The 27,797-nt window shown below is 42.7% G+C and overlaps 1 protein-coding gene across 7 annotated transcripts in view; it reads left to right on the top strand.

Annotated features, from left to right (window-relative positions):
* LOC309400796 (SH2B adapter protein 1-like) overlaps positions 1-27,797 on the top strand; it is an 84,269-nt gene that overhangs the window by 36,418 nt on the left and 20,054 nt on the right. For 3 of the 7 annotated variants that reach the window (XM_081969479.1, XM_081969477.1, XM_081969478.1), the window contains 4 exons: positions 998-1,186; positions 1,528-1,754; positions 1,917-2,088; positions 4,910-7,609. In XM_081969479.1, the coding sequence (XP_081825605.1) occupies positions 998-1,186; positions 1,528-1,754; positions 1,917-2,088; positions 4,910-5,145 (824 nt within the window). In that variant the 3' untranslated portion in view covers positions 5,146-7,609. Of the gene's footprint in view, positions 1-997; positions 1,187-1,527; positions 1,755-1,916; positions 2,089-2,351; positions 2,461-4,909; positions 7,610-27,797 lie in introns of those variants that run through there. The other 4 variants (XM_081969480.1, XM_081969481.1, XM_081969483.1 and 1 more) reach the window with 4 other exon arrangements.

The following is a 27,797-nucleotide window of genomic DNA, read 5'->3' as shown; positions in this document are numbered from 1 at the left end:
TTTAGTATGATTTTTTTTTTACACATTTTTTTTTACACATTATACCAAAAACAGCTTTCAGGCACAAACTATACATTCAAGATAAGCACATGAGAAAAATGCAAATTAGTATAAAATCTAGGATTTGATATTTGGGGGGGGGGGGTGTTGTCAAATAAAACTTTGGTAAAATGCTACTAAATTCCCAAGAAAAATAGGTAAAGATTAAAAAAACATATCTGAAATCAAGCTTATTGACAGCAATATAGAAGTGCTTTTCCATGGTTGTGTTGTGCAGTGTGTGCTCAATCAAGCCTACAGCTGTAGAGTTCCCTGATGGTCTCCCACCCAAATAATAATAACCGGCTCTGACTTTTCTTAACTTTTTTCAGAATCTGCCAAGGTCAGCTAGGTGCTGCTGTTTGCTGTAGATTTAACAAAAAGGGAAATAAGCATAAAGTGTGCTCTCTTGAGGAGATGGCAAAGACACCTCCTCTCTTTGGGGTATAGGTACAAAGTGAAGTTATGAACCTTTGGAAGAGGAAGTGACCTGGTTTTTAGAAGATGGAACAGGAAGAGTAGAGTAGAATCTTTATTGTCACTTTAAATTAACACTAATCAGCATACATTAAAATGAAATTTCATTGCATTCAGCTCTCAAAAGATAAACCATTATACATACACCCACATACACACACATATATGACGCAGAGAAACATCAGTCTAGTTCAGATGTATACATATACATGGTGAAAAAAAGAATCCTGTGAGTTTACAAGATGGACGGCATAAGGAATGAAGCTGTTACAGAATCTAGTAGTTCTGCTATATATATTTTGTAACCTCCTCTCAGAGGGGAGCAACAGAAACTGACCGTGAAGTGGGTGTTTGGGGTCTCTAACAATGCTTTGAGCTGTAAGTACACAGCACTTATAAACAGTATCCTGAATAATGGGATGCGAGCTTTTGATGATTTTGATTTTCCAGCTGAGCCCAGCTTGTAACATTTCCTTTCCAGGTGCCTACGGTGGACTGATGGAATGCCCCTCAGCCTCCATGTCTCCCAGCTCAGTCTCTATTTCTGCCTCACACTTTGATTCAATGGAGCTGCCTCCTCCTCAGCTGCTGCCTCGGGTGCCAGTCAATGAAGGGCAATTTTCCACTGGCTTCCCCCATACAACTTTCCCCGAAACCCCTGAAACCACAGGTAATGTGTTGAAGTGGGATGAGTTTGTGCTTGGTCTAGATTTGAGGAGGACCAGAGGAATCTTTTTCCCCCTGCTGGAGCTCCTATTGGGAATGGCATAATGGTGGAGGACAAACAATAGTCGGCAATCCCTACAGACAAGCCCAAAGTGGGCAGGGTTTGTATCACTTAGCTTGAACTTTCTTCTTCTGAGATAACCTCTGAAATTCTATGCCATCTGGTCAAGGTTTCCCTTGGGCCATGCAACTTTAGCGTCTTCTTGGGTTGAATGTTGTGGAAATGAGATCCAGATTCCTCTGAGTGAGCTTTGGCCATCTTCTGTTGCTTTTCTCCTTGCTCAGGTTCCTTCCTCTTCCAAGGGGAACCCGACCCGGGCGGGGGTAGTGTTGGTGACACTGAGCACCCACTCTCTGAATACCCATGGTTCCATGGCACCCTGTCCCGTCTCAAAGCCGCCCAGTTGGTATTGGCAGGAGGAGCAAGCAGCCATGGTGTCTTCCTAGTGCGTCAAAGTGAGACACGGCGGGGTGAATACGTCCTGACCTTTAACTTCCAGGGGAAAGCCAAGGTGAGTGTAGTGGGGGGAATCTATCAAATGGTGCTTATTTTATTTATTTATTAGATTTCTTTGCCTCCCATCTCACCTCAAGACTTAGAGGCTTTGGGACAGGATAGGCTGGAATCTGGTTCAGGAGTAGTTTCCCACTCAGCCTCCTTTTCCTACCCGTAGCATCTGCGCCTCTCCCTGAATGAAGAAGGCCAGTGCCGTGTTCAGCATCTCTGGTTCCAGACTATTTTTGACATGCTGGAGCACTTCCGGGTCCACCCCATCCCCCTCGAATCAGGGGGCTCCAGTGATGTGACACTTGTCAGCTACGTGGTTGCTTCACAAAGGCTGCATGGTGAGTGTAGGATGAAGTGGGGCTGCAGGGTGGAAAACAGCATAGACACTATTGCTAGTCCATATCATGCTCCAGCTCCCTCCATTTTTTTCCATTGTCATTCCAGTCTGCCCTTCCTTTGTTGCCCCGCTCCTTGTCCATCCTGTCTTCTCTTCCAGCCCTATGTAGTAGGAGGGAGGATAAACCCGTTCACCCTTATGTTCACTACTCCCTCTCTTCCTCACCCCCAATCCCTATTTCTGATGTGGGCATCTCTGTCACAGGCCGGGACCGGGCTGGGAGCCGAGCACCAGTTTCTGGGTTCAGTGGGGACTCCAACTCGTCCCCCAACCTCATCTCCATCCTTGCTGCTGACTCCGTGGGTGACTGCGTGTAAGTGTGCAATAGCTACCACAGGAGGAAGGCAGGGATACGACCGTGTGTGTGTGTGTGTGTGTGTGTGTGTGTGTGACGGCCCCCACGCCATAGCCATCGCTATCCATGGGTCATGTGAATGCAGTGTCTACACCATCCACTGTGTCTGACACCAGGAGGCAGGGAAGAGATTTCAGGGGCTCCTTCTGGCATTTCCAGGAAGGACTAAGAAAGGCTTCTGTACAGAACTCTGAAGAGTCGCTAATAATTTCCCCAGCTGAACGGAACTATAGTCTGGTTTGGCATAAGGCAGCTTCTAGTGTTCTGCAGAGAGATTTTAGAACTATTGTTTCAATTATAATTTGGCCAACTCCTTCTATAATTCAATTGTATTAGATATAGCAGAACTCTGCAGAAAAGCCTCACTTGTGATGGAGAACACAAAGTTAAAGATTATCTACCCAAACTCCAAATAATAGTACTGCTGCCTCTTTTACTTGCGGCTTCTAGAAATTTACTAACTCAGGTGGTTGAAACAATCTTGAATTTGGTGATCTCTCTCTCTCTCTCTCTCTCTCTCTCTCCCTCCCCTCCCCCCCTCTGTCTGTCTGTGTCTGTCTGTCTGTCTGTCTGTGTCTCTCTCTCTCTCTCTCTCTCTCTCTCTCTCTCACACACACACACACACACACACACACACGGTTATAATGTAACATGAAGAATACTATTTATTAAACCAGTTTTCCACCAAACAGATCCTTCAATATGGTTTGGGTTAGACTGTCTTCCCCATTTGGTTGGTGTTAATGAGAGTTATAATCCAAGACAGCTAATGAATTCTAGGTTGGAGAAAAGTTTATTAGGGCCATTGAGAGTGAAAAAATGGCCCGCATGACTGCCTTAACTTTTGTCCCTGCTATGAAGCACAGGAAGGTGTCCATAGTTGAAAAGTCTTATAGCTCCTAAATATGTTATAGAAATAAGGTAGGTACTGTATATTGCTTAGGTATTATCTCGTAGAGGAGACAAAGAAAGGTACAACATACCAGTATTTCTGAAATAGCACATGACATTTGTAACAGACATTTATGCTCTTTAAAATTGTCAGTTTGTCCATCTTTAAACAGTAGAATATTCAGCATTAATTATGTAGGTTGGAGTTTCATGGCACACTAGGACAAAACAAATCATATTATGGTTTTCACTTGGTATATGTAGCCATTTCTTAAAGTAGTTTAGTGAATGAATTATCTAATATTGCCAGCATAAAATACATGAAGAATCCCTTCAAATTTTAGAAGTATTTCAAATTCTCTCTTCTTCATGTTCTAATTCTCATATATCACAGTATGTTGCCAATATTCTGTGAGAATTGTACAGAGCAGTGTTTCTCAACTTTTATCAACTTTAAGATGTATGGACTGCAACTCCCAGAATTCCTTGGCCAGACAGTTATGGAATTATGGGTGTTGAAGTCCACACCTCTTAAAGTTGCTGAGGTTGAGACACACTGGTGTAGAGTAATGGATAGAAATTTCAATGCTACATTTATCATGCCTTCCATCTCTCCATAATTATCAACCTTTTTCAATTAATATTTGGAATCACAGTCTCTGAATGGTATCTCTCAAATAAGAAAAAAACCTAAAACATTACAAAAGCTTAGGATTTCACCTTGTTGAATGATAGTTCAAAGAGCTTTATGTCCTTAAAATGCACTAACTGTAGACTGACAGTAAAAACACCTAAAATTAAATAGGTAAGATGGTTTTGAGTAAGTGATAGTCCTCATAATAATTTAGTTCAAACAATTTCTGGCCCACCAACTAACCAAAGGTTTGCCTACAAATGATTTAAGCTCACTTTATGCAGAAGCACAGTGCTTTACACCAATTTTGCATATTATAATGGCTTATAGAAAACACTTATTTTGGTGTTGCTTGTTTTAAATGTGGAGCACAGCCCCAAGGCATAATAATCAGCCCCTGTCTTTATACAGTCTTTCAACAATAGTAACATGATTTCATTCAGGGGCTACTACAGAAAACAGGTTTTGGAAACCAAATCAGAACAATAAAACCATTTCCAGACAATTCTTGAATGAGGGGTCCTTGGTGCTCTCTGAGCTTGCTTGTTTTCTTGCAGATGTTTCATTACCCTATCTTGATAACGTCATTAGTGCTAGTTACCTAGTTTGGGTAATGAAATATCTGCAAGAAAACAAGCAAGCTCAGAGAGCACCAAGGACCCCTCATTTCAACCCTGAGCTACAAATATTCTCCTCTATTAATTCCTGAATGATTGCATTTGACAAGCATTGGATACCGTAACATAGTTTATGCTAAAACTGCTCATGGAGAGTATCTTGCTGAAATAATACTGGTTCTCAGTGTTTACTCCCTCTTCCTGCCTTAACCCCAGACCATCCTATCTCTCTGTCTGTCCATCTGTCTCTTCTCTCCCTCCACAGAGCTGAGCATCTCTCGTAACCTGCCACTGCCACCTCCTCTCCCTCCAGCCCGGCCACCTCATGCTCCTCTGGACCATGGATTGCTGGAGTCTAAGGGGCAGACTGAGGAGGAGGAGGCTCAGATGGAGCCAGAGGTGGATGAGGGAGCATCTGTGAGAGTTGGGGGATACCTTCCTCTGCCAGAGGAGTCAGAAGGGAAAGTCAGGGCTGTGAACAACCAGTACTCTATTGTTTGAACCCAGTGGTGATGCGAAAAAAATAAGGGAACAAGCCCTTTTGCTCTAACCATTACTAGATGGACCATCTGATGCTGACCATAGGTATCAGATAGGCTTGAACACCCAATAGGCTTCTAGACTTTCCTTGAGAAATCTTTGCGGTGGGAATGGAAGTCATCCCCTCAGTTCTTCCTGCCCCTTTTCCCTGGGTATGGAGCAAGCCTCACTTTTGTTTAACCCCTCTCCCCACTCAATCTAGGTACATGACCCTCTTGGGGTTCTGCTATCAGCTTTCAACCACTCAGTCTGCACTATTTTGGTCCTGTTTGGGTTGTTGAGAAATTGGCCTGTCCTTTTCCTCTCACCTCCTCCTCTTCTTCCTCATACCCCCTCCCTTTCTTCAAGTCTCTGCAGTTGGATAGTCCACAAGAAACACTACCTGGAAGAAATGGGAGTGGTTGTAGCTCCAGGATAAATGTTGATTTCCATCATTTGTACCCCTGCCTTTCTTGGTGAATGTATAGAGTTTCTGAATGTAATCCTTTCCCCTCCCAGTTTCCTCTTGTGGGGGAAAGTTGGCTGCTTTTTCCCCAATTCAAATATATATTTATATTCTGTTTTCTTTTTTTCTGCTTCCTTCCCCCCAAATCATGGGAACTGGGAACTTATTAAATAGTCTACATACACCCCAGGTAAATGTATCATGCTATGAAATACACTTTTGGGGAGACTGTCCTCTTCTTATTCCCACTGCTCTCCTCCTCCTCTTTTAAGATTTAATTTTCTACTGTGGACTAGTTGGACTGCTCAGCCCCCACCCCCTTTTCAGTTTTTTTCTCTCCCTTTTTTAATTATTATGGGACACAGTTCTGTGTTTTGTTTAGGGGGGGAGTTTGTATTAAAAAAATAAAGGAAACATCATTTTACCTTTTTAAAGTGAACTTTTTTAAAGAAAAAATATAGTAAGTAAAATGAATAAACTGAAAGGTGGCAGGGAGCAGCTTGTTTATTTTGGGGTAAAATGAATATTTGTCAGGTGTCCTTTTGCTTTGAACTAATTTTCCTGCTTGATTGGCAAATAAGGAATCAAATGAAGATGTTATTTTACAGTAGTCGCTTGAAGACCTAATTGGGGCCAGCAACTCTGCCACTAAGCAAAGTGATCCCTAAGTGAGGTGACCACAGTCACATCACTACAATTGCTTTTCAGCCAGAAAGAGACAAGTCAGTTTCACATCTTTGTGTTGTTTTGTTCGCCTCCTAACCACTCCCCAAATGCTGGAGTGCCATCTTACTTTCTCAAAAGTAATGTGATTGCACCACAGCCTGGTGTTTGAATGCTGCAGATGTTTTGTGCAAACAGCTTACAGTGCTCTCTTGAAATCTCTTTCTCTCCAGTCTCTGCTCTGATGGGGGTGGAATGGAAAAAAGCAAGTGATTTCTATAGGCAATCTCTCCTTTGCCTGACCCTTTCCTGCTGCTGGGCTATCAATATGTAGAAGAACAAACAGATTTTTCCTTTTTGAAATATTTTCCTCTCCAATCTCCACTGCGGAGGTGGGAGAAAAAATCAGACAAAGGAGAGATTGGGATCACATTGCTTTCAATGTGTAGAAGAGCAAACAGCTTACTGTCTTGAAACCCCTTTCCAATTTCTCTGTTCTGCAAGGGGGAAAATCAGTAAGAACAAAACAATTATTGTTGACTCTAATGGCAATCATTTGACTGAGGAACACTGCATAAGTCATAAATGGTTGTAAATGAGCTATAAAGTTACTTTTTCCAGCACCCTTGTATGTTTGTACAGTCACTGGATGAATGGTCAGTAAGCAAGGGTTATCTGTATAATGCTTGATAATCATCAAGTTTCACATATAATTCAGGTAGAATTACCATGCACTGTAAGGAAGAAGCCCTAAGGGTAGAACCCAATTCTACCTGGATGACTGAAAATATTCATCGACGTATTGCCACACGCTTTGGGGGAAAAACCTGAAATTGGCGCAGGAGTAGCCTTAAGAATTTTAGGAGTTGGTACTTCCAACTGTTGAAAGAAATGTCCTTCTGGGTTCGGCTCCAAGTGGGGAAAAAGACACTGGAAACATGGAGGCTGCTTGGAAAGATGGTTTAATGGTGGACAGGACCACATGGCTTGAGCTCCTGAACAGAAAAGGGGATCACATGCTTCAAGATGTTGGGTGAAGAAGAAAAGAGAAAGAAGGGCTGAAAGTTCCTGGCTTTATACTCTCTGTTCGGCCCCACCTCTCTGTTTCCTGTTCCTGTGTAAGAAAATATATTTTGATTGGTTGTCAGACTCCCTTGGGGCCATGCAGGGGCAACCCTCTAGGCCAGCGATGGCGAACCTTTTTTGGCTCGTGTGCCATAAGTAGGGGGCGCACAGGGGGGTCGTGTGCAGGCGTGCCGCACCCATAACGCAATGCGCGACCCCCCCCCAGTGCACATGTGCACACTACAGGTGTGACCCCCCTCATTTTTACATGTTTTTTTTCGCCCTCCCCAGGCTCCAGAGGCTTTATAGGAGGGGGGGGGAGGCTCCTATAAAGCCTCTGGAGCCTGGGGAGGGCGAAAAATGGCTTTAAAAAAGGGTGAACTCAGCTGGCCAGCGCACACATGCGCGCTGGCTAGCTTACAGGGCAGCGCCTCGCGTGCTCTGACAAATGGCTCCGCGTGCCACCTGTGGCACGCGTGCCATAGGTTCGCCATCACTGCTCTAGGCTGTGTTTGGCTGAGTTCCCAGATGCCATGTGGTGAGTTGGGTAAAGGGCTAATACTATCATGCCTTCATCCCATCACCCTGGAGCTGAATGGGGGAACTCTTTATTATGTAAAATACACTTGCTTGGGCATTTTAATGGCCCATTAAGAAAGTGGGGGCTATTAAGAGTGAGTCTGTTTCCTGCCTAAAACATGTTTCTCCATTTCTGATCCAGGGAAATATAATATTCTCCCTTTTCAATATTTCCCAGGATATTTCAGTTTTCTAGCAGAGGGGTGGGTTTTAACTTCCTACACAACAACTCTCTGCCTACTCAGATTCCCCTAACCAATTTGCTCAGATTGAAGGAGCTGCTTGGATGGGCAGCAAAACATCTAAAAAAACCTAAGAAAAGTCCAGTTGCCATGACTTAACTTCCAGACAGTCCTACAGCATGACTGAGAATCTTCATCAACATATTGTAGTTTAGTGCATTGTGTGAACTTAGTCATCAGTTTTGAGGACTGTGTGCAAGGTGGACTTGGCTCAATAGTGTTGGTGTGACAAATTTAATGAACGGGATGAGTGTGTGTGTGGGGTGTGTCTTGAAGTAAGACATGGTATCCACTTGGAAGCAAGGGGTTGCCATGTATGGAACAGTAAAAAAATTATGGATGGACCCCAATTGGATGAGAAAATGAACCTTTAAAAAGCTGACCATGAAAATAGTACAGTAACATAGCTGTCTCCAGCTTTGTGCTTTCGTGATGTGTTTACTTGAAGCTTTCAGGATTCCTACCCACCCTATTTTTTGTTGACCAGTACTTTCAAAGTTGCAAATCCAGAAAGTGCCAGGTTGAAGACAGCAACTCCACAGATTCTGTTAGAATTTGTGACCTGTCCAGACAAATCTTTCTTCCCAGTATCTAAAGGCTACTTCTGCTAGATTCTCTTTTTGTTGCTTTTAAAATGGTTCTACTTTCCGTTCCATGAATTTTCAAGAAGGCATTCAGATTTCTAAAAGCTAATTAAAATACCATGCTGTAAAATTAATAATGCAACATTAAACAGGAAATTGTGGTGGAATTAAGTACAGGTAGTCCTCGATGTACGACCACAATTGAGCCCAAAATTTATGTTGAGACATTTGTTAAGTGATTTTTGCCCTATTTTACCACTTTTCTTGCCTCGCTTGTCAAGTGAATCACTGCAGTTGATAAGTTAGTAGCACGGTTGTTAAGTGAATCTGGTTTCCCCATTGACTCTGCTTGTCAGAAGGTTGAAAAAGGTGATCACATGACCTTGGGACACACCAACAGACATAAATATGAACCAGTTGCCAAGCATCTGAATTTTGATCACATGATCATGAGGATGCTGCAAAGGTTGTAAATGAAAAACAGTCATGTCACTTTTTCAATGCCATTGTAACTTTGAATGGTCACTAAACAAACTTTTAAATTGAGGACTACCTGTATTGAACAAAGAAAGTTTGTGATGTCTTGCCTAAATGCTCAGGCTTAATGAGTGGAAAATGCTGCCCAGTGATTGTTTCTGAATAGAGTCTTTCATGGTTTAGATATCACTTAATAGCTACGTACTTGCCTAAACTGCATTAGCAATATCAGGATAGGTTTCTTGGATAAGCCATTTTATGGTAATGGCAAAGGCTGTGAACTCATCTCCAAAGAGCTATATGTTCCTGTGACCATGATTATTAATATCAAGATGTTTAAGGTCCCTGGGATTGTAGCCAACCTCCCTGAACATGGCCCCAAGAGGAAAATTAACCCCAGGTTGAACAGAAGGATAATTTGAATGGTGGAGAAAGAACCAAGGAAAAATTCAAAGCTCCTGGATGACCTCCACAATCAAGTACAACAATATCAAGTTGTACCATCCACCGCTAACTGAAAGTGGTATCCATGATAAAAGACCCCATTTTTGAAAGACAGACAGACACACAAAAAAGCAGACTGGGTTTTGCTAAAATGCCACTTTGAAAAGCCACAATCCTAGGAGAATGTCCTTTTGGAGAGATGAAACACAATTGGAGCTCTTTGGTAAGTCACAACAGATCTGGGCTCACAAAAGAAAAAGTGATACTTTTAAAGAAAAGAAAATGATCCCTGTTGTGAAACATGGAGGAGGGTACATAATATTATGGGGTTGCTTTGCTGTCTCCAGCACCAGATGTCTTGAATCTTTGCTGGGCACTATGAAATCAAGATTATTAAGACATTCTGGAGCCAGACAATACAATGCTAGAAAGTTCTGTCTCAGTCACAGATCCTGATTCCAGCAGGTAAAATGACCTAAAATATACATCTAAGAGAACCCAAAAATGGTTGAAAAGCAAACATTAGATTCTTCTGAAGTGGCCTGTTATGAGTCCTGATCTGAATCCAATAGAACATCTATGAAAAGAGCTGAAACACGGAGTTGGAAGAAGGAACCCATCAAACTTAACACCATCTAAATCTGGTGAATACCTCAATGGGTGTCATGCCCCAACATATAACTTTTATATACTGTTGTTGCTCTCTAGCCCCATCTAGTGGCTGGAGAGACAAATACCAAGTATATTGTTTGAAGCTGACCCCACCCCATTATTCATCAGCCTCTCAACTCTCAAAACAAGTGCACGCTGGGAAGCCAGACTCCATTTCCTTTAGCATTTGGAGAAGGCAGAAGCACAAAGAAGAATCCATCTTAATCTGTGGCACATGGTCATCCAAGGATAAACCCACATCCCACACAGAGCATTGCTGTTGAGAGTTTGTCAAGAGTTTTGGCAGCGTGTCTATTATGAGGTAAACCCCAGGAACATAACACAGTACACATGCACAAAGAGCCTTAATACAATTAATAGTGGTTTATATACAAAATATATGCAGAGATATACATGCAGAGATAAAAAAATCCCTTACCACTCTGCTACGAACACAAGGAGAGAACTGAGATACACAATGAGAGAGAAAGACGCCCTCTAATGACCACCTATATATATATAGACTTGTGTGGACCTCCCATCAGAGTCTTAAAAGGGTTATACCATAGATGCAATGAATCAGCTTCATTACATCAGCCACATTACATTGCATCAGCTTCCTGATTACAGCTTACAACCTTTCATCAGCTGGCAGCTATTAAATCCTCAGTACCTTGACAGATTTAAATTGCTTGTATTTATTAATTGTTATGTTCAGCAGTAACTTAATACTGTCTATCTTGTATTTGGTTCTCATTGTATGCTTATTTTCCCCAGTTTCACCATATCCTGTTCTTTCAATAAAGCATTCAGATCTATGCACATGGTCTGTTTTATTGGAGGATAGGTGGGTTTAGCTGCATGTCGAGCTGCACACAGACTAATGTGTAGTGAGGACAGAACAATGGGGTTGCACTAGAGCCGTGATGGTGAACCTATGGCACGTGTGCCCGAAGTGGCACGCAGAGCCATGTTACCTGACATGTGTGGTGTCTCTCGTTCCTCTTCCGGGTTTTTGCCGCACATGCGTGCGTGACGATCAGCTGGCCTTTGTGCATGCAGCAGTGCCAGAAACTGGAAGAGCTGGTTTTCCATTTTCCAGCATGAGCATGCATGTCGGCCAGCTGATTATCACATGCGCACCAGAAATGGGAAGACTAGCTTGCCAGTGCGCATGCGCATGCCAGAAACCAGAAGTTCATTTTCTGGTGCATGCATGCCCCCTGGGCAGCTCCTCTTCCAGGTTGCAGCCCAGACGAGTACACACGTGTGCTCCCTTTTTGGCACTCGGTGCTGAAAAGGTTCACCATCTAGAGAAGGTTGCACTAGAGAATGAATACCAAGGCTGTAAGCCAGAGTTTCCCAACCGTGGCAATTTTAAGATGCATGGATTTCAACTCCCAGAATTCCTCAATCAGCCCAGCAGTCTTAAAAGTTTCCAAGGTTGGGAAACCTTGCTTTAAGTTAAACTGGGAAAGTTCAAATCTGCAAAGATGCTTTTGAGTACTCCAAAGCATGAAGTTATTTTATTTCTGACCTTGAAGCATTGCACAGTCTTAAAAACAAAATTCCAGAAACAAGTAAACCACTTGCCAAGGAAATTATGGTTGTTCCTCTGCAATTACTAGAACACATCTTAACTCTAGGATGATGCACACTCTAAGGCAGGGGTGTCAAACTCACGTCGTCACAGCATCACGTAATGTATCGGGAATGTTTTCCCCTTTGCTAAACCAGATGGTGTGAGCAGTGCGTGACACATCTGGCTGTAGTTTATACAACAAATTGTGGCACAATGTTATGTGTGAATACTATTGTTATTTTCTATGTGTTTTTTTTCTTTTTCAGACTACCAATATGTGTAAGAAGCATTCTTTTAAAACTCCCTACCTATAGATACCATATTAATTAAGTGAGCTATTTGCAGCTATACGTAGTTGGTGAAGGGTAATTTTATAAATCCTAGCATCTATTCAATCAGAATGTTAATGATAGATGGACCCATGCTAATAGAGAACAGGCTTCAACAGTAATCGCTAATCATTGTTGCTTTGGCAGAATTTTGTATTTCTTTTTTATAAAATTTATATATATATTTATTAATTACATTTCTTAGTGCTTAATAAGCATCATGTTGTCTGGGTATTTAATTTGCTTAGCAATACAGATTCCATTCTTAATCTCCACCCATTTTTCCAACCACTGGTAAAATAAGTTCCATGTTTGATAATATTCTGTGTCTTCTTTCTGTTTGATTTTTAATGTAAGTCTATCCATTTCTGCACAATCTAGTATCTTCTTAATTATCTCTTTGTCTTGCAGTGTTTCTTCATTTTTCCAATATTGCGCGAAGACAATCCTCACTGCTTTTTTGTATTTCTATGTAGCCGAAGTGTCAGTATGGAAAATCTGGAACAGGGAAGGTTTCTTAACTTGTTGAAGTGAGACTGTATATAGTAAAAATGATTTCCGCTCTTGGAGCCCTACTTTGATCAAAAGGGGGTGCTGTTGGTTTTCCTAGGTGTAGTGAACCTTAATTCACTTAATCAGATCATGTTAATTAGCAATTTAACTTTAGAATAACATTTCCCAGTTTGGTGCCTTCCAAGTAGTTGGGCTAAATTTCAAATTCCTAATCAGAACATTCATTTCAGTTTATTTATTTATTTATTTATTTTATTAAATTTATAGACCGCCCCCTCTCCCCGAAGGGACTCGGGGCGGTGTACAGACAGAAGCTAAAAAACCGTATACACAATACAAAATATATTAGAAACCCCTTAAAAACAAATTAAATATAGAGTCTGTACCATAATAGTAAAAATTAAAAACAGCTTAAAAAGTCTACCCCCAGAAATTTAAAATACCAGCCAGGAGGATTGGAGATTAAAACTAAGATTGGGCCAGGCCAGCTAATTGGAACAGGTGGGTCTGGAGTTTCTTGCGGAAGGAGCGGAGATCGGTGGTAGTTCTGATGTCGGGGGGGAGGTCATTCCAGAGGGTCGGGCCCATCACAGAGAAGGCCCTACTCCTGGGCGCCGCCCGCTGGCATTGCTTAGTGGACGGCACCCGGAGGAGTCCCTCTCTGTGAGAGCGAATTGGTCGCAGGGATGTGTGGGGCAGGATGCGATCCCGCAGATAGCTAGGTCCTGTGCCATGGAGCGCTTTAAAGGTGATAGTCAACACCTTGAAACGCACCCGAAAAGCCACAGGTAGCCAGTGCAGCTCGCGCAGGAGAGGTGTTATGTGGGAGTACCTAGCACTTCCCATGATTGCCCGCGCGGCCGCATTCTGGACCAGCTGCAGCCTTCGGGTGCATCTCAAGGGGAGCCCCATGTAGAGAGCATTGCAATAGTCCAGGCGGGACGTCACAAGCGTGTGAGTGACTGTGTGAAGGGCGTCCCGATCCAATAGGGAGCGCAATTGGCGCACCAGGCGAACCTGGTGGAACGCCCCCCTTGCCACGGCTGTCACATGGTCATCTATCGACAGCCGGGTATCTAGGAGGATGCCCAAATTGCGCGCCCGTTCCACGGGGGCCAGTTGTTCGCCCCCGATGGCCAGAGATGGAACCCACTGGTTGAACCGGGGCGCCGGTAACCACAGCCACTCCGTCTTGGAGGGGTTGAGTTTGAGCCTGTTGCTTCCCATCCAGACCCGTACGGCCTCCAGGCACCGGGACATCACTTCGACGGCCTCGTTGGGGTGGTTCGGGGTAGAGATGTACAGCTGAGTATCATCAGCGTACAGATGATACTCAACCCCAAAACCACGAATGATCTCACCCAGCGGCTTCATATACATGTTGAACAGGAGAGGCGAGAGGACCGACCCCTGTGGCACCCCACAAGTGAGTGGCCTCAGGGTCGACCTCTGCTCCCCTGCCAGCACGCATTGCGTCCGGCCGGAGAGGTAGGAGGAGAACCACCGCAGAACGGTGCCCCTCACCCCCAGCCCCTCCAGACGACGCAATAGGATACCATGGTCGATGGTATCCAAAGCAGCTGAGAGATCTAATAGGACCAGGATGGAGGAGCAACCCCCATCCTTGGCCCTCCAGAGATCATCCACCAACGCGACCAAGGCCGTCTCCGTGCTGTGACCGGGCCGGAAACCGGACTGGCGGGGGTCTAGATAATCAATTTCCTCCAAGTGGCGTGGGAACTGTTGCACCACTACACTCTCCACAACCTTTGCCAAAAAGCAAAGGTTGGAGACAGGACGATAGTTGGTTAACATAGCTGGATCCAGGGAAGGCTTCTTGAGTAGAGGCCTCACCACCGCCTCTTTCAAGGCGGCCGGCAAGGACCCCTCTCTCAAGGAAGCGTTGACTAACTCCTGGAGCCAGCCTCGTGTAACCTCCCAGGATGCCAGTATAAGCCAGGAGGGACACGGGTCCAATAAACATGTAGTGGCTCGCAATCGCCCACGCAAGTTTGAAGCAGCAGCAAACTCTGGTAAGGAAGCAGATAAAATCCAAATGCAAGCAGCCCACAACCTCAAGCAAATATCTGTTTTGAACTTTTGCTGACTCTTAGCAGGAATGTAAGTCTTTAATTTCTGAATAAGAACCTGAGCTTTGGGGCAACATATTAATTCTCTAACCCCTTTAATACTATCATGTTTAAATACCAATTGAATTAGGGTAATTTACCTAGTCTATCAGATAAATGGTGGTTAAGCAAATCACTGTGATTGTTAAGTGAATCCAGCTTCTCTCATTGACTTTGCTTGTCCGAAGCTGATTGGGGAAGTCACAAAGGGCAATTATGTGACCCTGCAACTATGCTAATCTGGTCTTCACAATTTTTGCTAAAACAATAAGCACCAATGAAGCCATTAATCAAAAAAGTCTCTAATTCCACCTGGAAGAAACAGCTTGCCTGACCTGCTTTTGAGTTTTAAGAATGCAAATGATAGTAATATCATTTTTTTCCCTGCAGGAAATCATATGTCTGGACATGAAGCTTTGGTTCAAAAGTGGAACAGATTTTTTTTAAGTATTTATTAAATCATAAGTAAAATTTAAAAAAGCCCTGAAAACATAAAGTCCCCCCACCTCAATCAACTGAGCAGCATAAGACTCAGCAGAAATCTTCTGAAATAAAATTTCTAAATAAAATCTGCCTTCATTTGTAAAATTGCTAAAGCTTTCAGAAGACCAAAACAAGTTCTGATTTCTAGAGGAAGCAGATTCCACAAAATAGGGATTATTACTGAAAAGCAAACTCTATGAGCCTTCCCTCCCCATACCTTGCAAAAGGAGAGGGGTTGTGTGTGAGTGTGTGAAATAATCCATTTTTCTCAGGGTGTTCAATTGAGTAGATAGATTCAAGTTAGAAAAGGTGATCTGCAGATATCCCAGTACTAAAATAGGGTTTTATAAGTGATGACCAGAATGTTTACTTGTACCCTGATGCTAATAGGAAGACAGTGCATGGCCCAGGCAGAGGTGGGATTCAACTGGTTCTAGCCTGTTCACTAGAACCTGTAGTTCATTTTCTAAGCAGTTCGGAGAACTGGTTGTTAGAAGAAATTTCCTTTTGTTTTTTTCCACTTCACAGGGTTAATCATGTAAGGAAGGCAGCAGAGGTAGGTTCCTACTGGTTCGGCCGAACCGGTAGTGGTTTGCCGGCCTGGGTCGCCAGAACTGGCAGTGACCCAGGCCTGCCACGCCTCCAAACCGGTTCCCTGGTTGCCGCGGCATGTCCCCATCCCCCCATTTTTTAATGTTCTGCGCATGTGTAGACCTATTTGTGTGCGTCAGGCGAGCACGCAAGTGAAGTGAGCGCGCACATGCAAAATTGCATGTGCAGCGAACCAGCAGTAATGCTGGTAGCAACCCACCCCTGGAAGGCAGGAAAGAAACATTCTGGTGTTGTTTCTAGCCTAATCTTTATTGCCCTGCTTACAGAAACTGCCTTTCCCTTAACCCTGATTAGATTCTTGGCAGTAGCCTAGACTTACTGACTCCAGGTGTTTTGGGTTTTTTTTGCCTTTGCTGGTACTTTCTTAAAGGGGGAGGGTTGTTTTAAGCTTTTTACACTGCTGTTGGGAGGAAATACTCCCCTGTTGGAGTTCTTCCAGCTGGGATCAGCACTTTGAAGGAATAATTGAATAATGAAGCAGAGCTGCCAGAAAGAAGCTTTTAAAGACAAGGAACCAAGATGAGTGACATTCAGCAAGGCTTCTTGGCTAGCTAGAAAGATTGACATTCAAACGTGAGTTTACATACCCTTTCTGACTTTTGGTCTAAAAGTCTTTTTTTTGTGTGTGAAGTTTAATTCTGTGCTTGGTGATGTTTAATCCTGTGTTTATTGATGGGATAATTTTCCCTATTCAGCTTTGTTTGGAAGTGAAGGAAATATTAAGTTACTCTTTTATAAAATGTTAAAAGGTTGCTTTTGTATTCTTTTACAATGTTAAATGTATACGCCATTATATTCTTGCCTAAAACGTGTAATGTTACTGTGCTTTTGCTAACCACAAAATGTGTTCAGTAAAGAGGTGTTGGAAGAAATGTCCTTCTGGGTTCGGCTCCAAGTGGGGAAAAAGACACTGGAGACATGGAGGCTGCTTGGAAAGATGGTTTTAATGGTGGACAGGACCGCATGGCTTGAGTCCTGAATAGAAAAGGAGATCACATGCTTCAATGTTGGTGGAGAAGAAGAGAAGGCAAAGGAAGGGAAGAGAAGAGAGTGAAGAAGGGCTTGCAGGGCTTTTTATAATCTGTTCTGCCCCACCTATCTGTTTCCTGTTCCTGTGTAAGAAATGTATTCTGATTGGTTGCCAGACTCCCATGGGCCCGTGCAAGGGCAACCCTCTAGGCTGAGTTTTGAATCCAGGTTTGGTTGAATTCTCAGTTGAGTAAAGGCTTATATTATCATGCCTTCATTCCCATCCCCCTGGAGGTGAAGGGGAGAACTCTTTATTATGTAAAGTGGACTAGCTTGGCCTTCTTCTTTTTTTTTAAACAAAGTTTTATTGATTTTTTGGTGTTTTACAAAAGGAAAAGGTATGGGGAAAGTTACAAATTGTGGCAGCCGCAAACTGCGATAGGTATACCCCCCCTCCAGACTCATGGTGTACATTTGCATAGCATTCAAATATTACATAATAACATATAGTCAGTGTGGTAAATTCATTAGTAATTTCAATCAATTTATGTCATGTGGATTTTCTTACTTATTTGTGTGATCTGAGCTTTCTTGATGTCGCCCCATCTCCCCCCGTTGGCAGTGCTCCGGCCCCTCCCGTGTCTTGTGCATCTACTGGGATATCTTCTGGTTTTTCTAGGAGTAGTTTATTTTTTTCCATAAAGGCCTGCGCCTCTATGGGTGTATTAATTCTGACTCTTGTCTCCTCCCAGAATATTAACATACCTTCAGGCAGCAACCAACGAAACCACACCCCCTTCTGGTATAATTTATTCGCCAATTGCGAATAATATTTTCTTTTCTCCCTCACTTTCTTGGGGATCTGTTTCAGTATGGTTATCTCCTTATCTTTGTATGTCAAGGCTTGTCCCCTTTGTGTATTCAGAATTTCATCTCTTGTGCTTTTCCTAAGAAATTTAATATGTACCTCCCTGGGGACATTGTGTGTTCTAGCATATGCGGAGTTCACTCTATAAACCAGGTCTATTTCCCACCCCATCTGTTGTTTTTCTTTCTGAATATACTCAGCCAAGATAGTTGTCATAATGTCCCTTATGTTTTCATCATCTGTCTCCATCACATTTTGAAACCTAAGATAAAAAGACATTCTCTCAAACTCTATTTTCATTTGTTGGGTGTCAAGCTCTTTGTTTCCCTTCTGCACGCCCTCCACCCCCCCTTCATCTCAGCCGCCCCCTGCTCCAAGAGATCCAGTCTCTGTGAGTTCTTATTAATTTTTTCGTAGTTCCCTCTAATTTCTTCTTTCATCTCCTTCAGTTGTTCCTTTATTTCCTCTTGTCCCTGTAGAAGTTGCTGGAACATTTGATGAAACTCCAAGTCCGTAGTTTTAGCTTGTTTAAAGGCTGTCAACGTTGATTGTGTGCTCGGACTTGAGGTTGCAGATGTCGGGGCAGAGGTAGCAAAGCCAGGCTTTCCAGGAGGTGGTCTTTTAGATGTCATTGTTAGTAATAAAGGGTCCAGTCAGTATAGAGAGGAATCAATCAGAGTGGTAGAGCAGCCAAGGGAGTCCGGGGGGGGGGGGGGGGGTAGAGAGACCAGGCACAAGGGAACTCTCTAATCACCCTGGCAGGGAACAGACGTTTTTCACTCCAGAAAGTTCAAAAACAAACAATCCACAAGAGAATTATCCAAATAACACGGAGACAAAGACCGGAAGCCTGAAGCTAAGAGGTGGAGTCAAGTTCAGCTTTCATGAAGACAACGGAAGTGTGTAGCTTGGCCTTCTTAATGGCCCATTGACAAAGTGGGGATGGGACGGAAGCTGCAGGAATTTACTTTGTGTTTAAAATGTGTTTCTCCCTTTTTCACATCCAGGAAAATATAATATTCTGCCTTTTCAATATTTCCTAGGATATTTCATTTTTCTGGGAGAGGGCTGGGTGATAACTTCCTACAGAGGACAAGATAGCCTTTGTTATTCCAAGCCCTTTACAGATAGGAAGCCATCTGCTCAGACGAAAGGCACCAGAAAAAACCAAATAAGAGATAGGAGCCTCTCAAGAAATTGTCAAGTTGACCCTTTAGAGTATGGGATGATGAAAGAAATGACTTAAATGAATGAGCAGGAGGGGGAGAGTTTCTTAGGAGTAGAGTGTATAAAACGTATTTGAATGCTATTCTTTGCTCTCCTTGTACTTGATCCACTTGGGAAGAGACTTGGAGGCTGCCTTTGGAAACTCTTTAGTTTTCTGTAAATAAACCTTTTTGAATTGTGAACTAGACTTGTCTCTGTGTTGTGAGGATTTAATAATTGGGTTTTTATCTCACAGAAGGAAAAAGGTTAATCTCTGTTCCTGTACAGAAGCAGCTTCAGAAATCTAGTTAGTTCCTGTGTCTATTTGTTCTGGTAATTGGTTTAGCAGGCAACAGCTACTGTGTTTGCTCCTTTGTTTCATTCTAGCATTAATTGCTTTCTTTGTAGTTAGGCTTATCACAAGTGTTTACATATGAACTTGCCTGGGGTGTGAGCTCTGGCAATGTGCTTGTGTTTTAAAAGGATTTAAACTGTTGTGATTTAATTATTTGTATTGTGTTTGAATTTTTTCCTGCCTCAAGGTTTCTTTTTCTATCTGGGGAGGGGGTCTTCCTTCACTGCTTTAGTGGTTCTTGGCCCTGTCCTTTTGGGGTGCACTTCCAAGAGGCAGGATGCAAGCTTGGCACTGATTTTTTTTACTGCCTTTCTGGGGTGTGTGTGATCTTTCCTTAAATCTGGATGATTTCCTTAGGCTATTTTATGAGGTGAGACCAGCTGGTATCTTTAAGTGGTGCAAATGGATCTAAGGATTGATTCTCCTGGGTGTGCTCTTTTTGGAGATCTTAAATGACCTCTCTGCTAAAGGGTTTCACTTTATGAACAAGAGTTGGCTGTTGATAGTTATCATTGCATTTTATCTTTTTTAATTCCTCAAGGTGCTCTGGCACCCTGCCTGATTTGTACCTACGGCTTGCAGGTATTTCTAATCTAATGATTGGTATTTAGTGCAGCTATTTTCAAGCAAAGACGCTCTTTGTATTTTTGTACAGGTAATCAGTGGTGGGCTCTTCTCCCCGTCACTACCGGTACACTGCGCATGGGGTCGGGTGTCCTAGTCATGCACATGCCCTGCACACGCATGCGTGCACCACTGCAAAATATGTACAAAGATCTATACACAGCCATTGATATATGGCCATATATGGCTTTGCTACAGGTCATCCCTTGTTTCAAATGCCAACTGTGAGATAATCCTTGTGTCCTGGTTTTTGATGTAATTTGAACATTGGGCGCTATCTAACAAAATGAAAATCAATAGTGAAAAAAGTATGGTTCTACATTTAGGCAAGAAAAAACAAATGCACAGGTATAATATAGGTCAGCGATGGCAAACCTTTTTTGGCTCGCGTGCCACAAGTGGGGGGAGCGCAGGGGGGTCGTGTGCAGGCGTGCCGCACCCATAATGCAATGCGCGACCCCCCAGTGTACATGCGTGCACAACAGGCGCTACCCCCCCCCCCCCCGGTTTGCTCGGAGGGTCATTTTAAGCGTTCCAAAGACTTCAGGGAAGCCTCTGGACAGTCCCTGAAGCCTCCGGAGGGCCTCCAGGGGGGTGGGGGAGGCTCCTTTCGCCTTCCCCAGGCTCCTATAAAGCCTCTGGAGCCTGGGGAAGGCGAAAAATGGCTTTTAAAAATGGTGAATTCAGCTGGCCTCGCGTGCCCTGACAAATGGCTCCGCGTGCCACCTGTGGCACGCGTGCCATAGGTTCGCCATCACTGATATAGGTGGTAACTGGCTCAATAGCAGTGAGAGGGATCTAGGAGTCCTAGTGGACAATCACTTAAATATGAGCCAGCAGTGTGCTGCAGCTGCCAAAAAAGCCAACACAGTTCTAGGCTTAACAGAGAGATAGAATCAAGATCACATGAAGTGTTAATACCACTTTATAATGCCTTGGTAAGGTCACACTTGGAATACTGCATCCAGTTTTGGTCACCACAATGTAAAAAATGATGTTGAGAGAGTGCAGAGAAGCTGATTAGGGGACTGGAGGTTTAGCCTTTAGACATAAAGAATGATTGCTGGAATTGGGTATGTCTAGTTTAATGAAAAGAAGGATTAGTGGTGACATGATAGCAGTGTTCCGATATCTCAGGGGCTTCCACAAAGAAGAGGGGGTCAACCTATTCTCCAAAGCACCAGAAGGCAAGACAAGAAGCAATGGATGGAAACTAATCAAGGAGAGAAGCAACCTAGAACTAAGGAGAAATTTCCTGACAGAACAATTAATCAGTGAATTGTCCCAGTACTCCAATATCTTCATAAACGACTTAGATTGGGAACTTACCAAATTTGCAGATGATACTAAGCTGGCAAGAATAGCTAATACCCTAGATGATAGGCTCAAGTTCCAGATGGATCTTGACAGACCTGAACACTGGGCCCTATTGATGGGCTGGCTGCTAAAGCAAGGTCCTGGCACACACTTGAAAGTAAATCAGGAAGACTGTAATTGTGGGGGTGTCTGTCTGGCCAGAACAAAGAATGCTTATCAACAAGAAATATGCATGTGTAAAGCTAGTAGCAATTATGTGTAGCTAGAAAGCTGATAAAAATTAACAAGAATTAGACAACTTGCAGACCTCAGCTAAAAGTTAGGAATAGAGATGGCCAGCAGCAAATGAAATGTGTATTAGATAACTCCTGACGCATTCATTAGCCAAGGCTTAGGAATGGGACAGCTAGAGACCAATAGAAAAAATTGTAGAATTATTGCTAAAATGTTTATTAGATGATATTTCTTATTATTTCACCTTGTCCTGCCTTCTCCTTTAGTGAAAATGTGTAAAGCTTTCTTAATCCTTTGTTCTTGGTTCTTGGCCTTTTGACCAGGAACCCTTTTCCTTGGAGTACTCCAATAAAAAGCAATCAGAAAACCTGCACCTCGTGTCTGGCGTCCATCATTGGCTTCAGCACCAGGCTCAGACCCAAATTGGAGACAACGCTATCTAACAAAATGAAATTTAATGTAGAAAAAAGTAAAGTCCTACACTTAGGTAAGAAAACCCAAAAGTACACATATAGACTGGGTGAAACCAGGCTTAAATAGCAGTGACTGTGAGAGGGATCTTGGCATCCTAGTGGACAACCAGTTAAATATGAGCCAGCAGTGTGCAGCAGTAGCCAAAAAAGCCAATGCAATCCTAAATTGCATTAACAGAGGGAATACAATCAAGATCAAGTGATGTGCTAATAACACTCTATAAAGCCTTAGTAAGACCACACCTAGAGTACTGCATCCAATTTTGGTCACCACACTATCAAAAAGATGTTGAGACTCTAGAAAGAGTGCAGAGAAGAGCAACCAAGATGGTTAGGGGACTGGAGACTAAAAAATATGAAGAACGGTTACAGGAACCGGGCATGGCTAGTCTAGTGAAGAGAAGGACCAGGGGAGACATGATAGCAGTGTTCCAATATTTCAGGGGCTACCACAGAGAGGAGGGGGTCAAGCTATTTTCCAAAGTACCTGAAGGCCAGACAAGGAATAATAGATGGAAACTGATCAAGGAGAGGTTCAACCTAGAAATAAGGATAATTTTTTTAACAATGAGAACAATCAACCAATGGAACAGCTTGCCTTCGAAAGTTGTGAGAGCTTTATCACTGGAGGCTTTCAAGGGGAGATTGTACCGCCATTTGTTGGGGATGGTGTAGGGTCTCCTGCGGGGGTGGGGGGGTTGGACTAGATGACCAACAAGGTCCCTTCCAACTCTATTAATCTAATTTAATCTAACCTAGATACATATAAATATTCCATTCTGATGAAGTGAGAACATTTTGGGGCAGTCTTTTGGGGCAGCTATAATAGAGAATTATTTTTCTCTAACTTCTCTGACTATGTTTATTTCCCACAATGCCCCTGATCTACCATCATTCTGGGACATGGTGGGAACTTAAAGTGGGGCCAGGAACAACCGTACAGTACTGTTTAGGGATCCTATTTACAAAAATGGCAATCCAGTAGAGTAGGTTGATTGAGGAAGGTTCCCCCTATGTCTCAAGACAGTTTGCTGAAAAGGCTCAAAGCCACAACAAATATGGCGTGACTCAATTAGAGCTGCTGCTTCTTATATCATGTATTTGGGCTAGTGAGTGGTATGGACTAGGTGACTATATAATCCCTTCCTTTTCATCATTTTGGGTTGATATTTTTATTGTATCTTGCTGCTAAACTTGCTAATTACATTTATCTTCCAAATTTCCTCTTAAGAGTTCAAGGTGATATTGGTTTCAGTTTTCCTCTTTCCTATCATCTCCTGAAGTAGATTAGATAAACAGGAGGTGATTGATCAAAGGTTGTCCAGAAAAAAGCAGTGTAGCTGGGAAGGGATACAGATGTTGCTGAATAACTCCTGCTAATCCAATCCAACATAGCCTGTGAGTGAAGGATGCTGGGAGTTGTAATTCTGCAATATTTGGAGAGCAGGTTTCCCAACCTTGCACTATCCTCCCCAGTTTAATTTGTTCACTCAAGTTTTGTCTAACTGCGTCTAGCGTCCTCAGGAGACTTGCTGAAAGCTGCCACTTCTTCCCTTTTATAGTGTATGAAATCTGCATTATGTAGAGTTGATGCCTCTCTTTTAGAGATGTCCTGAATTATTTTTTTGGTAATGTTTAATTAAATCAGGATTGTCTAACTTGGACAATTAGACTGCTGTTCTCTGAATTCCTGGCTACCATGGTTTAACATACAAAGCAGTAGGATTGCAAAAACCTGGACTGCCTCAAAATGTCAGCAAAGAGATGCAGAATGGTCAATTCCTGATCATCTAGATTTTTTTGCAGCCCTAAAATCTTCCTAAAACCAAATAGGAAAGATGCAGTGATCAGCTCTAGTGACTTAATGCTGAGGAGACTGGCAGCTGTCAGACTGTGAACTAAATCAAGGCCAAGCTGTATCAGAGTTTGTGTGATTTACCAAAGACCTGTAAGGATCTCAAGTTCCCAAGCTGTTAAGTGAAGAATTAAGTTCTCCAATGGAAACAAATTGTTAAGAATACTCAAAACATTATTCCATTTCCCATAGTTACCACATGTGGCCATAATTGATGTGTCTTGGGAATCTGATTACAAACATTTTATAAGACCAATATTTATCCAGTCCTATACTAAGATTGCAATTTTAGGCACTCTTGCCTGACAAACTTAATAGGACTTTCCTTTGAATAGACATGCACACTCACAGTCACTAAAGGAATATACTTGTGTTCTGTTTTTGCCAGGCTTAAAATTGTACAGATTATCCAATGTTGAACATAAATGTATATTTTGTGCTTAAAAGTATCAAAGCAGTCCAAATTCTCTGCCTGAGGGTTGGGATTATGGGGTCAAGGCAATTAGAAAGAACATAACTATAACACTGTATTTTGTTTTTATTCAGGGAGACAAGGCATAGAATCATGATAGGAAATCTGGCTTTAAAACATATCCAGTTGTTCCTATTGTTAGAAGTTGATCTGTGCATTGATGAGGGCTAGAAACTTGCAGGAAGCCAATAAAAAGTATTCTTAGGATATCACATTCAATTTTTATTACCAAAGGCAACGGGTGGGTTCCTGCCGCCATTACTACTGGTTCGGTGCCAAAAAATTTTGCCAGACCAAATAGGTAGGAACCTACCGATACCTCTGAAAAGCAACCTTAGCAATGTGATGCTGACTGCACACGGTCCTGCCTAAACCCCATTAGGTTGTTTTTTCACTTTAAACCTCAGTATTCCATTTTAGACTAGATGACGCCATGCAAAAACAAGCATGTGCATTTATTTAGTAATAATCCACATAGAGATCTACCTGGCTTTTGGTTCATGTATGCTAAAACCTGTTCACTCTCCTTTATTGGCCTACCTATCCATTCTTGGTCATTCCTCTCCCTCCCAGCCCCACTTCTCATCTTAATTCTCCTTTCCCTCTCAAAGTCTCCTCTTGAGCTCTCTAATCCAGAGGAGGCAGCTGCATCTATTTTGGGCCCAAGGAGCTCCCAGCTGCTCCCCATATAGGGTAAAAGCCGGTGCTCCAGCAGGGGACAGATATGGACACCACCACCTTCAAGACGGATCTTGTGGCTGGAGAAGGTGAGTGGGTAGGTAAGGGGACCTGTCATTCAGGCAGGGTGATGCCTGAAAGTGATGTCGAGGTACGAGACCTCAATGAACCTCGTCCTTTGTGCATACAGCTGTGGTGCCACAGTGCTTTGTGCGCATGCTTTAAGACCACATTGGTGCAAAAGCAATTCAAGAAAATGTAGCTATCAATTTAATGAATGCAGTGCTGTAGCACTCAGCCCCAGGACCGGGCTTTGAAGCTTCCCCAGAGGAAAGACAAATGGGGAAACTGAACCAGAGGTCCACCCCATTCCCCACAATATGCTGATCCTTCGGGAAACTTGAAAGTATGGTGCAAAAGTCATTCATCACTTCTTATGGATGCTTCCCAACAAAACTCCAATTGACACATTACGAGATAGAGGGTGCCTCTAGCAATAAATGGGCTGATCTTGCCACACAGTCTTATCCATGAATGTTTCAAGGATGGACATCTAGTGAAACGGTATGTAGAGTCTGGCTTCGGATGATGCATACCTTTGTCTCACTTGTTACACCTTGGATAGTGTTTCTATGGCAGAAATAGTTAGAATTACAGAATAACCATACACAAGGGCTTATTTTTAAAATGGTTTTTGCTTGAGGCCAAGAGCAAAAAAAGGGAGGCAGAATTAATACCATTTCCCTGAGATATGATGGCTAGATCAGCCTTCCCAACAAGTGTTGGGTACAAGACCTAGAATTCTTCATTAGCAGGGCTATTGGCCACTCAGGATAAGAAATCTGAAAATTGTAGCCCAACCTGTTTGGGAAGGCATCAGATTTGTAGGAAACCTGTCATGGATGGACATCTTTACAAGTCTGAAAGTACATCTCCCCCCACTGCCTTTACAGTTAAAAAAACAAACTAGGGAGGATTCCTTCTGAGACATTTGCTGTGCCCATATCCCTTCTGTGGGTTAAGCTGCCTTTTATCCAACAGGGACAAACAACTAAGGCAGAATATCAGCAGATAGCCAGAATCTGCAAAGATGAAGTCAGGAAAGCAAAGGCTCAGAATGACCAAAGGCTTGCAACAAAACTCAAAGATAATTTAAAAAAAAGTTTCTTCCAACATATAAATAACAAGAAAAAAATCAAGGAACAGACAGCCCACTAAAGAGAGGAGATGGCAAGGAAGTAACAGATAGCAGAGGGAAAGCAGAGCTGCTAAACTCATTCTTTGCATCGGTCTTCGCACAAAAAGAAACTATAGCTCAACCTACCAAAAACATAACTGTAAAAGACAGACTAGAAATAAAAGTTAAAACAAGCAAAAAAATAGTAAGAGAACACCTGTCTGATCTTGATGAATATAAATCACCAGGACCTGATAGATTACATCCCAGAGTTCTAAAGGATCTGGCAGATGTCATCTCAGAACCGCTGTACCACACCTTTCAAAAATCCTGGAGCACCAAGGAACTACCAGAGGACTGGAAAAGAGCTGATGTAGTTCCCATCTTCAAAAAAAAAAAAAGGGGGGGGGGGGGGACAGACCCAGGAAACTAAAGTCCAATCAGCCTAACATCAATACCCGGGAAGATACTGGAAAAGATAATAAAAAACAGATCTGCCCAATACTCTTCAATATCTTCATAAACGACTTAGATGAGGGAATAGAAGGGGAATTTACCTAATTTGTGGATGATACTAAGCTGGCAGGAATAACACCCTAGATGATAGGCTCAAGATCCAGATGGCTCTTGACAGACTTGAACACTGGGCCCTATCTAACAAAATGAAATTCAATGTAGAGAAAAGTAAAGTCCTACACTTAGGTAAGAAAACCCAAAAGTACACATATAAACTGGGTGAAACCAGGCTTAATAGCAGTGACTGTGAGAGGGATCTTGGCATCCTAGTGGACAACCAGTTAAATATGAGCCCAGAAAAAGCCAATGCAATCCTAAATTGCATTAACAGAGGGATACAATCAAGATCAAGTGAGGTACTAATACCACTCTATAAAGCCTTAGTAAGACCACACCTAGAGTACTGCATCCAGTTTTGGTCACCACACTATAAAAAGATGTTGAGATTCTGGAAAGAGTGCAGAGAAGAGCGACAAAGATGATTAGTAGACTGGAGGCTAAAACATATGAAGAACAGTTGCGGGAACTGGGCATGGCTAGTTTAGTGAAGAGAAGGACAATAGATTCAACCTAGAAATGAGAAATGTTTTGACAGTGAGAACAATCAACCAATGGAACAGCTTGCCTTCGGAAATTGTGGAAGCTTTTTCACTGGAGGCTTTCAATGGGAGATTGGACTGCCATTTGTTAGGGATGGTGTAGGGTTTCATGCTTGTGGGGTGGGGGTGGGGTTGGACTAGATGACCTACAAGGTCCCTTCCAACTCTGTTAATCTGGTGGTCTGTGTCTTCAGCTGCCTCCTGGCAGGCAGATCTAACTTCACACTCTCTTCCAGGCACAGAAAAAAGTTATTTTGAATTAGTTTTCTCCACCCTACTTCCCCAAATTAGCACAATGATTTTACCTGGGTACCAGCTAACCACCATCAACACTCTGATGCTTATCCTTATGGTTTTGTTCAAAGCAGATCTCTGGACAGGCTGTGAGACCTGAAATAGCCATCAAAGAAAACTTGAATCTCTTGCCTTAAAAATGATATTCATAAAAAAAACAGGTGAGCTTTGCACAAGT

This window comes from Natrix helvetica (assembly GCF_964273705.1).
Source record: "Natrix helvetica genome assembly, chromosome: W".
NCBI lineage: Eukaryota > Metazoa > Chordata > Lepidosauria > Squamata > Natricidae > Natrix > Natrix helvetica.
The sequence above is the reverse complement of the archived record's forward strand: the minus strand, read 5'-3'. Positions and strand labels throughout refer to the sequence as shown.